The following is a 16,901-nucleotide window of genomic DNA, read 5'->3' as shown; positions in this document are numbered from 1 at the left end:
TCTAAGTGGGCATATAATAAACTCACAAAACTTGTGCTGCATTTCCTGTAATAAGCAATTATTTCTCAGAAATGCTTGGCGAATAGTCCCTTGCTGTGGGAAACCAGCCCCAAAGAGTCAGACAATTCTTATACAGGCTGTAAATGAATATTCAACACTTTTATTAGGAAGGTCATTTCCTGAAGCAATGCCCCATATTGAGGTCTTATAACAAGGGATTAACTGATGATTAACCTCAGAGACAGTTCTCCAACCAGTGCCCAAGGAGGAAACTGACCATGTCACCTACTCTGACCCCTTGAAAAAGATGTATGAAGAATGTTCAAGAACACATACTCACCGACAACTTCCAATATACTTAGTTTGTCAAATTATACGATAAACAATAATACCCAGTTCATTGCCCTAAATTAAACTTCTTAACTAATTAGAGGATATCAATTTAGTCATCAGGAGTATGAAAAATAATTTTACCATTTTGGAGTTTGGGACATTTTGTTTTGTTTTGTTACTTGTTTAGTTTTTTTAACTAATTATAGTTGGTCTTCTGTGGATTCAACCAATCGAGAATTGAAAATATTGAGGAAAAAAAATTGCATCTGTACTGAACATGTATAGACTTTTTTTTCTTGTCATTATTCTCTGAACCATATAACAACTATTTACACAGTATTTGCATTGTATTAGGTGCTATGGGCAATCTAGAGATGATTTAAAGCTGCAGTCCCCAACCCCCCGGTCCAGCCACGAACTGGTATTAGTCTCTGGCCTATTACCAACCAGGCTGCAGCGGCTCCCATCACAGCCTGGGCTCTGCCTCTCTCCCCTCTCCCCACTCCCCCATCTCCCCGTAAAAATTTTCTTCCATGAAACCGGTTCATGTTGCCAAAAAGGTTGGGGGCCACTGATTTAAAGTATACAGGAAGATATGTGTAGGTTATGTGCAAATACTACGCCATTTTACATAAGGTACTTAAGCACTCATGGATTTTGTATTCCTGGGAGGTCCTGGAACTAATCCCTCTCAGATATCAAGGGACGATTACTTTCCCCTCAGGAGCTACACAAGTAATATTTAAATTGAATCAGTATTTCTTATTGTTTGCTCAATGACAATCCTGAATCGACAGGTATATATGTTTGACTAACTCACTACAAAAATTCCTTGCTTTTGCCCCAACCTCAAGTTAAATGACTATTGTAAATTGAACACACTTGCAAAATTGCTTATGTCCAAAACTACTTGAAAAAAGGAAAAATAATGTTTGTGCCAAAAAGCGATGTAGAGTAGTAAAAATATATATATATCCATTGGATTGGGTTTATCACTACTCACCTCTTCCTACGAGCTTTAGTTAGAAGAGCAGGAAGATATAAAGCACATTCTGAGGACATATTCTGCCCACCCCTACCCCTTTGGAAGCCAAGGCTGGAAAGCAGAAAGGAGAAGCGCAGTAAGGATGCTCTTTTTATAATGAAATGCCTGGAAAAACATTCTGGGCAGGAGATGCCAAAGATTTTGAAGCGCCCATCAAGCCACTGGCCTTGATCCAGGTAATGGTTTTTCCTTCCCCTCAGATGTCTGCTGCAGGAGTTTTCCAGCAAAGAAAGAAAGGAAAAGTGGTAGGGGAGAGGGAGGAGCAGCTTTCAGTCCATTTCTCTGTAACTCAGAGGGTAAAAAGGGGCAAAGATTGCAGGCTGACATTTATGGAGGGCCTGGTGTTCCCATGAAGCACTCTGGGAGGATTATTGAGGGTTAACAATCTGGTCTAAAAAGGGCAGCAAAGCAGACTGATGAAAGTCCCTTTAAATTTGATAACAGTGATTCTGTGGACCCAAAGACAGCAGTCTAGCGCTGGCAAAGACGTGTGAGCCCGGATCTAGCCAGACAGACCAGCTTAGGGAAAAAGATACATTGCAAACCTGGCCACCTTAACCCTTCAGGATTGCCAACTCACTTGCTGAAGCATGAAAGCACAAACTGCTGTGGGATGGAATTTCTAATCGTGGGAATAAAAAAAAAAACAACTTTGGAAACCCTCTCTTGCCTAATCTGCCCTGCCTTGCTCCTACCAATGGCCAGTGGCGAGGTTCCAGACCTACAGAGGTTAACTATCTCGCTAGTCTTTCACCTCCACATCACTGCTCCACCACCGGGTCCCTTCTGCCTGGCATTTTTCTTCGATTTTAATATCAGAAGTTTCACACGCCTGCCTGAGCTCCTGGACTCAGCAGAAAGGCCCATATAGCTGTCAGCAAACTGATAAGAACTTTAAAATGACTCCACAGGGCCTCTTTATAAAGAAGAGCCAAAGAAGCCCATAAAAAAAGAGGGCAGGGGCCACGGAAACCAGCCGCTCACACTGTTTTAACGTGGCATTAAAATGAGCTGCAGATTTATGGGAGTGTTTTAGCCCCTGGCCCAAATCATGTGGGGGATGAAGCTCGTCTCTGAGCTCCAGTGGGATTTCAAATATGGGATGGAGCTGGCTAGAAAGAAATGGGGGAAGGGAGGCAGAGGTAGCAGAAAGAGGAACAGGGAAGAAGCAGAGAGCACCGTGAAAATTACATATTAGAAATCACTCTCCTGCAAGTAGGATGTGAACAACAGCTATTTCTAAAAGGTATGTGACCAGTCCTCTTAAATTCACATAAAAATTTCCTTTATTTTTAGTTATGCCCAGTAGACTCTAGTTCTTCTGCTGTTCACCACCCAAACATCTATTCTGATTCTAATTTCTCTCTTTAGGTTTACTTATTTTTTTTAAAGTTTTTAGTTCAAAAAAATGAATAAAATCATGATTTAGCAGAGAACAGATTAAATGAGGGGGGAAAAGGTTCGGTATAAAATTTTTCTCCACTGGAAAGGGGAAAAATACTACTACTACTTTATCTAGATGTGCCACTGAATTTAAAAGAAAAAAAAAAAACCTAGAGAATCATTGGTTTTTATCTCTGTATAAGCCATTCTGATCCTAACAAAAAAATAGAGAGGTGAACCTCATTCCATGCCAAGATGTAAAAAATATACCCAAACCCACAGGAATAAATTCTGTTTCAAGTTTCGAAGCCCAGAAGCAAATGCATAATACATCGTGGTGGTAACTTCCTGTGGTTCCTTAAGACTGTTCTCCCTATCAGGAGGCTCCTTCCAATATTCAAATGCAGACCCAACGGGCGCTCTCCTAAATGATTGCCAGCCTGGAGCAAGGGGACCAGAACCTACATGCTGAGTAAATGATCTCATTTAATCCATACCACTACAGTATTATTGGCCCCAAGTTTTAGATAAGAAATGGAAGCTTGGGACGTTAAGTAACTTGCCCACAGTCATAAAGCTGGTAGACAGATGGCAGATCTCAGAATTCGAATTCAGGTGTCTCCAACTCAAGCGTGCATGGGTTTTCCACTACCAACATTTCCCAAACTTTTTGGACTGGGACCCACATTAAAAAACACATAAATATATTTTATGTGACAACTCGCTACTGAAACAAAGGTTTCAGGAAATAGTTACCCTTACTATGTATTATGCTCTGATAATTTCCTATTATGTTTCATTTTTTAAAGAAAATAAAATGCCAGTTGTGACCCAATGAATTGACTTCATGATCTACTAATGAATCATTACCCTCAGTCTGGAAAATACTGCAGTACATTGTGAAAAAAAAAAAAATCACCAGACTGGTAGTCAGGAGACCTAGATTCCAGCTCCACTCTGCCCCTAAGAATTCATTCTTAAGATCACTCCAACTCTAGGGCTCACCTGTCATTTGCAAAATATCAGGAATGGGTTGAAAAATTTCTAAGTTTCCTTCCAGCTGTTTATTTAATATTTTCCCCCAAATCTCTTCAAGGCTTTCCCCCTTGCCTCACACATCTTTTCATTCCGCTCCACTTGTGACTTACCCTGCTTCCTTCCAGTTCTCTACCGAGTTCCCTGCTGCTGGTCTTCAAAGTCCTCCCTGGGCCTGCTCCATCTGCCCCTTCTTACCTACTGATCTTTTTCCACAGGTGCAAACCTTCCGGTGGAAGTCAGTGCCCTGACAGCTCACCCTCTCTCCCTACCCGAGATCACCCAGTTGTGAAAATTCCTTTCACCTCCTCATCCACTCTGATCTTGGGGTCATTCCCGACTCCCCTTAGCACAGCTGAGTACACAGCACTCCTGGCCTTGTAATTTATGTTACTGAAGTACTCTTCCCAGCAACCTCAGGGCCTTTCTTAAAGACAGGATCCGTGTCCCCCTTTTAAAAATCTCCCTCAACATGCCTATATAACACTAGGAACAAAGCAGGTGCTTAACATATATTTATTTAATTGGTTTGCATTATGAAGTCAAGGATCCTAATTTTCCTAAGTTTGGAGAAAGCTTTAGGTGGGCTGCTCTAGAAAAAGTGAACAAACTATTGAAAACTGGTATCACAAAGAGGTAAGTGCCCTATCAGACTAAATACCTACTTAGTCATATTTGCCCGTGGACAAGATAGACCAAGTCTGCCAGGGAAAGTAGCTTTATGGCCTCTCCATCTGGACTGTGTGGATTTAAATCTCAGAAGCTATACAAAACAACTGCAAATCAGTCCAAACCTTAAAGACAGGAAAATTTACTTACAGGCCCTAGTGCACTATAAATTTGAGACAGTTCTATTAAAATGCTTTTCTTGGCTTCCCATCAGATACTTGGTAAGTCTTTTTCCAACAAGGTTCTTAATACCAAAGCTGAAAAAAAAAGTTAAACACGTAAAAGTGCTCTTCCTTAAGGGTTCCAATTAAATGAGTCCTTATTTTATCCTGCTTTAAACAACACACATTGACGACTCTCCTTCACAATATGGATTTATACACACAGGAAAAATCAAACACAGAGTATACAGTGCTACCCCCCAAAATTATGAAATTTAAAATATTCCACAAAATGATTACACCCATCACCAAGGCTCTCCCATTGGCCAAAGAGCCTCACTTTGTATCAGAAACACGCTCGTCTGTTTCACAGGCAGAACTCCAGGGATCAGGCCAGTGTGTTCTGTTGAAGGGGAAGTGATCCAGTAGCTTTTTAAGGGCAAGTAGGAAAGCAGAGACAGAAACACAGCCCGGAGTGGCACATCAGAACTGGAGAGTAGGGGAGAGGGGAGGCAGGGAATATTGGTATTTTTTTTAAAAAACCCTGAGAGTCCAGTTTATGTATATAAAAAATTCTCAATTTCACAGTTGCAGGGTTGCGGGGTATGGGGGGGTGGCACGCGGATAAGAATGACGGATCTCACGATACCGATCCTGAAAATTAGAAGTGAAACCTCTTCCATATTCCTCATATTTCCAGAAATGTGTTCAGTCCTAAATGTCTCAGGCAACTACTTTTTCAAGACGACTATTCAATAAGCAGTTAGCTTGAACTGTTGGGAAGTTCGTTCTGATTTTTACCCTTAATCCAGGCCACACAGCTCTGTGGTTTGAACAAAGTTGTAGGCAGCGGACCAGAGTGAGCTCCCTGCCTGTCCCTCCCACGCTGTGTGGTCTTGGGAGGATTACTTCACGTCTCTTTATGCTTCGTGTCTTCACACAAAAAAATTCAGATCACTCTTCTAATGGCCTATCTCACTACTCTGTTGAAAGAGTCTGCTTTGTAAACTGGTGTATGTTGGGGGTGGGGGAATAAGGGAGAAATGGACAGAGACTGCCATATAACTGTCACGGATGTTAACAGTCCAGCCGGCCGCACAGGAACCCTCAGATAATACATCAGTGTGAGCTGCTGAGCGTTCTAGACATCTGAGGGTTTCCTTTAAGCAAATCACGAAACATTTTTTAAAAATAAAAATGTAAACATTTTAAACAGAAAACTTTATGAAACATATTACACAAGATCCGATATTTTAAAAATATATATGCTGAGCAAAATTAAATCTTAGCTTAAAGATTCAGGAGCATCACTAGGAATAGCAATTTCAGTTTTTCCACAATTTTAAGATGCCCCATCAATAACAATATGGTGGGAAGAAATAGAAACTACATTCAGTGTTCAACTCATTTGGATGCCAGAAATGCAAAATATGAAAAACAAACAAACATGTACAAAATTGAGGAATTCTGTCCTCTCACAATGATACACCCAGCATAGAGTAAAGCCTTGCAAAGCTGTCATTATAGTTGATATACTGAGAATTTTTTTTTTCAAATAGCTTTTCCTTCTTCTCTATTCATATCACATTGGCCGATGACCTATCTTAGAGACCTTCACTTGTCTTTCTTCCCTTCAAATTTGGGACTTCTAAGCTACTGTGGCTATGAAAACCAAATAATTCAATGTGTTTTAAGTTGCGTACAAATAAGATAAGAGCCCCCTTGTAGGGGCTCTCCCATAAAGCCCACGAACCTCAGTGTATGCACATACATTTTGCTATTTTGTGGCCTCTTCTGCTGTCTTCTTGATCCTAGCAGGTAAGGATACCACATGCCTGGGGTTTTATTTTCTTAAACAGACATGTTTTGGCTTTTTCCTAATCAGCCCACTATATCTTCAAGTATTTCTCTGCGGCACAAATATTTGGTATGCTTGATAGGAAAATATGAAGGCATATTGATCAGTGTAATAGACTGAAAAGATATTTTCATGTACCCTGAGTGTTAAAGGCTAGAGAGAAAAGAAGATGCTGAATGTTTCTGCCACCTCAAAGGCTCCCAGTCAATTGAGTACAAAGAAGAGTTCAAAGGCAAGGCAGGCTCCTGACTTCCACCTCCTAGTGTGGCTGAGGTTAGAGGTCACTGCTGATGGAGCCACTGACCAATAAAAGAATATTTGGAAATTCTACTCAACAGATAAACTGGGGATCCATTTACACCTTCCTCCCTATCCACACAAACATTTCTAATGATACAGTCTAGTGTCTATCCAGTTGTTCGAGACCCTAGATTGCATACTTTTTCTTTGTGATTCAAGGGAGACTGGGGATACGAATGTTCCATTTGACTACAAAAAAATATTTAGTTGCATATATCTGCCTGCCTTCCAATGTAAGAAAGACAGTTGATAGAACCCCCATCTTTAAGGCCTACCTCAAATGCTACCTCTCCAATAAATCCAGCCTGACAACTTTAGCCCAAACTTTCTCCCTTCTGCTTCAGACCCCTTATGTCCTTTGGAAAACTGGCACCATCTTCTCAACTTTGATTATGCTTCTACCTATATATCCCCAAGACAACTATTAGTCCTTTGTGGGTGAGGATCACAGATGTCTCATTATCTCTCATAATCTCTCCCTGAAAAGTACCAATTAGGGCTTCAATAAATTAATTAACTAGTTAATTAGCTCATAGGACAATAAAAGGCCAACTGATAAGTTAGCTTTACACTGTTTTTTAACTTACCCACAAAAAACCCTATAAGCCCCCACTGACCTGTCCAATGCCATGTGTGCCAGCACTGCTCGCTGGTAGTCTTCCGGAGTAGACACCAGAGACACAGGTTGTACTGTTCTTCAAAAATCTTAGCTTAACTACAGCTCTTACTCACTTTAGGCTCTAGCCTTGTATTGAACTTTACAGCTGCCCCACTATCACAACTAAGGTCAAGAAAAGAATTTTATTTCCTTTCCTTGTTAGGCAGAAGGTCTTTCTCCCTTAGTGCATTCAAATTCCCAAGTCACGACATGGACTGTCTCCACTGCAGACATCAGATAAGCCTTTCTGATCCTACACTCTAAGCTGCAAGACCTTCCTCACCAAAATCCTACCCCACATTTCTGAGATCAATTCAGAAACTTTACCTTTATCTCATCTAGGGAAAACACAATCCTGTGCTAAGCACTATTTCTTCTTCATCTGAAAGAACTGGTCTCTGAAGAGCAGCTATGAGGACAATGTCAGTGTGAAGCACAACAGTGGCCCACAGCATTTAGGATTTCTTGGAAAGATTTAAATATTCAGAAGGAAAATGAGTCACTTAAAAGTGGATGGAGACCTCTGCTGGCTACAACTGTCCATGCAACTCCCTTAAGCTAGTTGAGAGTTTCTCAGCACACAAATCAGACCCTCTCTTCATTCTGACATATTATCTACAGGCCCTAAGGTATCAACTACTGATGCAACAGGCTTTCCCCTAAAAGTTTACGCCTGTCTTACAAAAGGACCCACGTCTGACCTCCCTGAAGAGAATTCATTACGGTGTAAGAACTTTTCAGAATCAGGTGTATGCTATTTTTTTTAGTTACGCCTACCAAGGCCAGGTTAAATCAATGGAAGGTAAACAGAAGGCAAAATGAAAAGCACATTTTAGAAACAGCATATTTTGTTATAAAACAAAAGAACTCTTTAATCTTAGAGAGATGAGAGATCAACAGAACAGTGGTTCTCAATCAAAACAATTTTTCCCTCCCCACCTCTCCTCCAAGGGGGACATTTGGCAATGTCTAGAGACATTCATGGTCGTCACAACTGGGGGAGGAGGTGCTACTGGTGCCTATTAGTTGAACGTAGTCATCCTTTATATCTAACTGGGAATTACTTCAACCAGATACTCTTGCATCTAGTTGAGATCAGTCCAGTCTAGAAATGTGGGATTGAGAGAAGTCATTTTTGGGGACGTAGAATACTCAGAGAAAGGGGAGCAGGACAATGAGGCTCTGCAGGGAGCCTTAGACAGAGAGCAGCACAGGGAAAGAGGGCATCAGAGAGCAGAAGAGGGAGTTAGAGAGGGGGCCAGGGAAGTGCCAAGACTGCCTCTCTTTTGCAAGCTAGCGTAGTGGAGAGCATTCACCACCAGAGGAGGTAAGTGGCCCTTGTGACTAGAGCTGTTCAAGGCAAGAAGAGACAGCCACTTAATGTTGTCAAAGAGAATAATATTCTTGCTGGGAATAAGATTCATAGAGTTTTTTAACAGCTGCATGGAACATGAGAGATGATTTAGCCAACCCCTTCATTTCATAAATGAGAAAATGAAAGCTGGGGAAGCTTTGGTGACTTTTCATGGTCATACAATTCATAAGGACAGAGCCAGGGCTCAAACCCAAGTCTTTTGACTCCAAATGTGTCTCTCTGCACCCAAATACCCTAAAAGTATGCTGTTTTAAAATGACCCACATTCATTACATCTCTGCTGTTCTATGATTCTGAGTTTACCACTGAAAATGACCTGCCACGCTTGTCTCAGAGCTGTGGTTCCCACACGGTGCTCCTGAGGGACAACAGCATTCTGTGAGCCGGCAGTAGGTGCCCTACTCTGAAAACCAAATGATTCCCTTGCCCGACTTCAGGGTGGAGGGGTGAGGAAGGAGAATTTGCTCATTTTTACCACCCCAGTTTTTTCTTAACCTTTCTAGACTAGAATCTAGTATAAAATAGTATCTGACTTAGCATATGATTCTATATTTAGTTATGTTAATAAATCAAGATGCCATAAAAAAGTAACACAAAGAGCACAAACACTATGGCTCTTCATGGAGCATTTTCTTCTACACAAGTTTTAAAAACCATAAGTTTAGATTGAAAATCTACAGATCTCTAGACTGATTTTCTGATTCACTAAAAAGATGCGACCAGCAGTGAAGTAACAATTGGGAAATCCAGAAACTTAAAATCATCATGAGGATGCCATGAAGAAACTGCAGGGAGGCTAAATTCAGCCTGTGCTTTGTGTTCCAATCAGAATGCCAACACGCTGTACAGCTGAGGTTACTGAGACCCAGAGAAGGCACAGACTTCGTAACCTGCAGGGCTGACATCCAACCCAGGTAATCTGAGGAAGAACCTACAGACTTAATCACTGCATGGTAAGAAGTTCAGTATTATAATAAAAGAGAGTGGACTGAACGCATCCACTAATTTTTACTCTCTCCTAAAACCCTAAAATGGCAATTAAGGGGACTTTCTAAAAATAAGGTATAAACATCCTCAGATAAAAGAATGGGAGAAAAGATAACAGCAACAAAATGTGGAAGCCGGAAAGTAGAGGGAGAAGTGGTAACTGACGCTAGGGGTCCAAGACAGCTGCACCTTAAACCCGCTGAGGAAAACCTGAGTCACACCCGCAGAGGCGCAAGTGGGGGAAGGTGGGGTTAAAGCAGGAGGAAGACTGAAAATGTGTTTAAGAAGCAGCCAGAATCCCTGACCCCCTCCCCCTTCCGCATAGCCAGGCAACAGCCCTGCTCTCACACAGGCAGAAGCCTAAGGCTCCTTCTCCGTCTCTGCCTGCGGGTGGGGGTGCCAAAGCGCAAACAGGGATGCACCCACTTGATCACCCACTTAATGCTGAGAATCCACCGAGCCTCTTCCCCTGCTCCTCTCTTACATAGATAATTTTTCCACCTTGCTTGACATTTAAACCCAATTAAATTTCAGGGGAAAGAACAGGAACCAGGACTAAACGGGACACCCAAGGGGGTACTTCAGAGAGCTGGGAGCAGCCCGGGGAAAGGGAGCATCAGAATATGGAAGAGAGATTTGGAAAGGGAGGCAAGAAAATGGCAAATGCTCAAGGGGAGAAAAGAAGACCCCTTAATTACAAAGGCCATCTGAACTGGGAACCTCGGCCAGCTTGTCCAGCAACATTCTCGTGGTCGACAGCCACATAGAAGCATTGCCCTAAAATGGTCCAGCCTCCATGGCTGTCTTAGTCACTAAGACTATCACCTGCTGTGCCTACAAACCTTCCAAAGAGTTTCAGCTTTGCATCCTGAAGACATCACTATGGTAAGCCCCTAAAATCACAGTAGGCTTACCTCAGCAGAGTTTTAAAATCTCTGATGGTTAATATTGCAAACCAAATAAGATGCAACTCACTCAAATACTGCTTTGCTATCGTTTAAGTCTGATTAGTTGATCTGGTGGAGGAAGACAATCAGCTGCTGTCCCCTGTATCCACGCAGTCAAGGATACCATTGCAGCAGCCATGTCACCTCCCCAACAGGGTTGCTTGGACTTGGCCTCTTACCTGTCTCTGCATTTCCTCGATCTGTCTCTGGGGGATGCTCTGCAAAATACTGTACACATCTGACATCTTTTCTTCTGGTACAACCACAGAAGCTCTGCAGACAATAGCAAAACAATTTACATACGTACAGCTCTTCACAGAAAGTCCTTCTACATGCAGTCTTGTTTCATTCTCATAAGCAGAAACAATATTCCTGAAGCTTCTTCAGTCCCACATCCTTTGCACTGAGCATTCTCTCTCCCGCCTTTTCTCATAGCCAACCTTCTCAAAGGAGTTGTCTTACCAGCACCATCTTTTCGCCTCCCACTCACTACTCCATTTATCTGTCATCCTGCCTCTGCTCCACTGGTGTGCTCTAGCCACACTGGTTGCTTTCAGTCGTCTGAACATAACATGCTCTGCCCAACCACAGGGCCTTTGTATGTGAAATTCCATCAACATGGTATACTCTTCTTCACTGCCTTTCTAAATTAACAAATACTTTTCTCCTTTAGCTATCTACTCAGATCTAATCATTTATTCAGCATATACTTATGGAAGCCCTATTAAAACATGTGCTAGGCCCTGGTAACACACCAGTGAACACATCAGACAAGGAAGGTGAGGGAGTGAGCCGGCCACGAGAATGCCTGAGGAAAGAGCATTCCGGGCAGAAGGATTAACAAGTGAACAGCCCTGAAGAAGGAGCATGGCAGGCACGTTCCAGGAACAGCAAGGAGGCTACTGTGGCTGGAACAGAGTAAATTAACAAGAGGTAAGGAGAAACAGGGCAGGGTCACAGAGCCCTACGAGGGTCACCTTGTAGGCCGCACAAGGACATGTGCCTGTACTCGGAGATGGAAACCCATTAGAAAGTTTTGACCAAAGGCATGCTATGATCTGATTATGTCCAACAGGATCATTCTGTCCGAAGTGTTAGAACAAATTACAAGAAAGCAAGAACAGGAGCAGGGAGAACAGCTGGAGACCACCGCAATGCAGGCCAGAGACGCTGATGAGAGAGGAACCGATGAAAGGGATGAGAGGGCAGAGCCCACGGGATTTTAACAGATGAGGTACGGTGGGCAAGAGAAAGAGAGTACTCAGCAATCACTTTTCCCTCATCACGTTTAGGAGAATTTGTAATTACATTTGTATAAATTAACTTATTAAAATCTAAACCCCATGTCTGCCAACTGGGCTAATCCATTAGGACAGAAAGCCTGCCTGGCTCTACTACTAGTGATTCCTCGGCACCTGGTATATTACTGTCTAGCACACTGTTAGCACTTGACAAACATTTGTTACATAAGTAAATGATTTCTGCTAGATAGATGAGAAGGCTGAGGCCCAAAATAAGGTTAAATAATGAGCCAAGAACACAAAGCTGGCCAGTTACAGAGCTGGTTATCTAAACCTAGGCCTTCTGACTTCAAATCCAAAGCCCTTCCACCACTCATCCATAACTACCACTAATCAAGCAGATCTAGATTCTCATAGAAATGTCCTTTCAGACTCAGCTGGGAGTCACTGCCTCTGAGAAGCCCTCACCAATCCCACTGCCAACAACGGCATGTGTCTCCCTCTCCCTCTCCTCCTACCATCCCAGCCAGTCATGGCTGCATCTCATCACAGGATTTGCCAAATGCTGGTTTACTTGTCTATCTTCCACCACTAAACCATGAGCCTTCTAGAAGAACGGTTTGGCCTCGATCATCTTTGTCTCCCTATACCTGACACGGTGCCTAGCAAATAAAAGGTACTCAATAAATGCTGTCATAAGTAGATTAATGCTGGAAGTGGCTCATCACTCCTCTACGGTATAAAGAAGCACCACATACTCTCCTCTTTCAAGCGGAGTTTGGCTCCCTCTTCTCTTCTGGGCGGCCAGGGCCCCCTGCATGCATCTACTATGGCATTTACCAAAGACATTAGAATCCTCGGTCTGTCTTCCCTCAGTACATTCTAGCCTCCTCAGAAACAGAATCTATGTTATTCACAACAGGCTTTCCAATCAACGTGAGACGAATGAATTAATTAGTGATATTTAAATTGTACAAATGTGATTGGACTTAAAATATCAAAAAAGTTGGGAGAGGAGAAAGCAATTAAGCATTTGAGGCGAGGACAAGACTGAGAGATATACAAATGGAATTAATTTTCAGTAATCTTCAACCTTCAAAGTCTTGGAAAAATGAAACACGAGAATCGAGTGCTATCCCATTAATTACGGTGTTAATATAGGCAACACCAAGGAATATCTATTTTGGTCCACCTGTACACTGGGAATGTTTCTAAGCTTTCATCCACAAAGAGGCTCTCCACTTCTGGCTAGTATATTATGCAAACTTGACAGAGATTCTAGAACAGTGGTTCTCAACTGTGGCTAAAGATCAGAATTACCTGGGAGCTTTCACATTCAGAATCCCCAGGGATAAGGCCAGGCTTTTTTTGTTTGTTTGTTTATTAAAAGCTCACCAGGTGCATCTACTCTGCAGTCATAGTTGGAAACCACTGTTCTAGGCTCGGGGTATAATCATTTTCTGTTAAGGGGCAGACAGTGTTACTTTAGGCTTTGTAGTAGCTCTCAAACCTTGGTATACATTCCAATTACCTAAGGGGCTTTTTATTTCTAATACACATAGAACCACTAGTCTAGAGTTTACTAGAAGGTAATACCCACCTCTTCCAGTCAAGAACTTCAGAGAAAGGCAAAACATAGGAGTCTGCAATGACAACTGGGACACAGCCAGCCTGTAACACATCACTCAGTACCGCCTGGCCCAGCCGAGCTCCACGAAGGACCACACAGAAAGTAGCCTCCTGCAGGAATATGAAGAGAGGGAGGGGATTACCAAACAGTTTTATTGATCCACTTGCTTTGATCTGGCAGACCTTCAACTTCCCTCAAGGGTTGAAGCCAAGCAATACTGGGGCATCTTGACACAAAAATGCCAAAGATAACAACACCTCACACCTGTAAAATCTGAAAAGCTTAACTGGTTGCAATGTTTTGTATTTCCACTCTTCAGTGTTACATCAATGCCACCGCTATTGGCATTCTGAAAATGTTCAATACCAACGTCAAAGTCTCCCCTGGACATTCAGCAATGTGACGTCCTGAAGATGGGTTTCTTTTAGCCCTAGTGTGCGATGTAAACACACCATGGCACAGTGTCTGAACATCACTTACAGTTCTCACCTCAGCCTACCTTGGAATGGAATGATTTTGTCTGGGAATTTCGGGCTCTCTAGGGGACCCCCTAAAGGGAAGGTATCAAATCTCTTTTCATCTTTCTACTCCCCATAGCAGCTTGCGGTGTGCTTCGTATAGAGAATATATTCATTTCATGAATGCAATGCATTTGAAAAGATATTAAGACAGAAATGTTCTATTTGGAAACAAATCTAACAAAAGCAAAATCTCAAAAAATTTCTTCTTTGTTCACTCCCTCAAACCCCTCAATGTGGGGAATACTTGGGACAAGGAGAGGTGTCCAGGACAAAATTGTTGCAATAGGTAAACCAAAATGAAGAGAGACTCTAATTCTCTAGCACTTGGGTTCTCCCAGTTTTTGCCTCTTCAGAAGAATTTTTAAAAAGGTTTTTTAAAAAAAACACTATCTAATCTGTAAAGCTAGAGAAAAGGAAAGTTCAGAAATAACTATAAAGAAACTCAATTTTCCAAACTCCTCTGGGGATAAGGGAGAAAAGCAGCACGGGTGGGAGAAGAGGGTCCGCCACGGCGCCGGGAGGCGCAGGTGCAAAGCTCCGCCCGGCCTCAAGAGTTGGCATCCAGATGTGGACGCACGTTCTGATATCCACTTTTCCTGTCTAGACAAAGGTTACTATAAATACTCCTGCTCACATCACCGCTGTTATCAGTCAGACATTCCACAAGAGATGCAGAACTTTTTGAGAGAAAGTATTTTAACAATCTCAGTATGGGCTAGCTCTCTGGAGATCCAAAAAAAAAAAGAAAAATCACACCAGCTCCTTGATATTTCTCCTTGAACTAACCTGTGTATTTTAATGAACAAAGCTCAATCTCTCCTTTCCTAGCCCCCATACCCTTGAAATGTCAAATATCCTGCTTATAAAATAGCCCCAAAGGGACTGCTTTGCCCATAGTTATGGAAGCACAGCCATTCCCAAGATGGAAGTGAAGGACTGGCAGGACACACTAACGGTAGTAAAGAACACCCAAAATCAAAATGATATAAACGACCAAAACAGCCCTCTACTGCCAAGGAAAGCTGACTGTGGCCTTGTGGGCCAGCCTGGCCAGGAGATGCAAGTTGTCACCTAAAAGAAGGGAATTTCTCTGGAATAGCTTATGAATACAGGGGTAAAAGCAAGATATTAATACATGTGCCAGGTTTGTCTATGTGGCTTCTTTGTAAATCTACCCGATTTGCGTTTTTGAAGTATAATGAATATTTCAAAGGAGTATGAACTCTCATAGACCAAGCAGCTTTGCAAAACACAATACACCACATATGCAAGCCCCTGAAGGTCTATATATCCAGCAAAGAGCAGTACTACATTTCCTTCCCCCTTTGGTAATTCTAGTTGCATGTAGAAAACAACTCCAGTGTGTTGGGGTCAATTTTACCCTGTAGAAACGACCTCTACTGAGCCTTGAGAGACACAATGAATGACACTTACCTGCAGCACCTGGGGGTAATCGAAGACCTGGTGCTTGTGGCAGCGCTTACGCACAGAAAGGACGCCCTCTGAGAGGTTGGTGCACTTATCAAGCACCAATACCGACTCTCCGTGTTTGGCCTGGAGGGCTTCCAGGTCCTCTCTGTACTCAGGATGGAGACCCATCTGAGATGACAGGAGGAAGTGTCGCCGAGGACTACAAGGGAAAGAAACAGGTGACTGGAAATTTGCAGCTGGTATGTTAGTCAAGGTAAGACAAAGTTTGATATTGAACTTAGGGCAGGTAAGTGTTTCCTTACCAGTCTTGACATCCACTGATTATTTTTTTGAAATTATACTCTGTAGCACTAGTAAATATTTAACATATTATATACTATAAGAGAGTAAGGTATGATTCACTCGTGTTGAAATATTATGCAATCATAAAAAAATTGTCTTTAGGAAGAGTTCCTAATATTGTGAGGAAATGCTCACAATATGCCAAGCTTAAAAGTATGCTATAAATACGTGTGTGTATAGAGAAAGAGAGAAACTGATGAGTTGACTGGTAATTTGCAAAGACCATCAAAATGTTATCTTTAGTTATATCTCAGTCTCTGATCTGAAAAGGAGCTGAGAGCTGGCTGCATTCCTCAAATAGGGAGAGAAGGAAGTTTGACAGGAAGCACTGGCTGTCCAATCCAAAGAGTTTTGTGCAAGTCTGCTTCTGGCTGTCAAATGGCATCCCTGTGCTAGGGAGAGGCTCCAGGGAAAGAGTCCCCATCATCGAACCCACATCAACAGGAGGAAGACCGAATTGGTAGTTGAAACCAAGAAGGAGAAAAAACTGTCTTCACCAAAGCATGAAACATCTTAACATCTGGACAGTAAGGATGTGTAAAGGAAAGTGGAAGGAAGAAAGGATTTCCAAGGGTCTAGTGCCATGTGGATCTCCACAGGAGACAAATATGAGCAACACAGTTAGTAAGCCTGAAGTCAAGGAGAAAATTTCGGGGAGACCAGACGGTAACTAAGTCCCTCCTTGAAGGCAAGGCTCCCACAAGCAGAGAGGGTACAGAGCATAAAGGCTACACAGGTTGAGCATCCCAAATCCAAAAACTTAAAATCCAAAAAGCTCCAAAATCCAAAACTTTTGAGCACCAACTTATGCTCAAAAGAAATGCTCATTGGAGCATTTCAGATTTCTGATTCCCGGATTTGGGATGCCCAACCAAAAGTATAATGCAAATACTCCAAAATCCAAAAAAATCCAAAATCCGAAACATTTCTAGACCCAAGCATTTTGGATAAGGGATACCCAACCTGTACAGGATAAGAGACCACT

General features: G+C 42.3%; 1 protein-coding gene across 1 annotated transcript in view; it reads right to left on the bottom strand.

The window, feature by feature from the left end:
• The window catches only part of EXT2 (exostosin glycosyltransferase 2), a 124,143-nt gene that overhangs the window by 85,652 nt on the left and 21,590 nt on the right, over positions 1–16,901 (bottom strand). The window contains exons 5-7 of the mRNA XM_069471268.1: positions 15,578–15,773; positions 13,593–13,732; positions 10,931–11,024 (exon numbers count right to left, since the gene is read on the bottom strand). Of these exons, the coding sequence (XP_069327369.1) occupies positions 10,931–11,024; positions 13,593–13,732; positions 15,578–15,773 (430 nt within the window). The remainder of the gene's footprint in view (positions 1–10,930; positions 11,025–13,592; positions 13,733–15,577; positions 15,774–16,901) is intronic.

Source organism: Eulemur rufifrons, chromosome 6, assembly GCF_041146395.1.
Source record: "Eulemur rufifrons isolate Redbay chromosome 6, OSU_ERuf_1, whole genome shotgun sequence".
Classification (NCBI taxonomy): Eukaryota; Metazoa; Chordata; class Mammalia; order Primates; family Lemuridae; genus Eulemur; species Eulemur rufifrons.
Note: the sequence above shows the minus strand (reverse complement) of the source record. Positions and strands in the feature narration are given on the sequence as shown.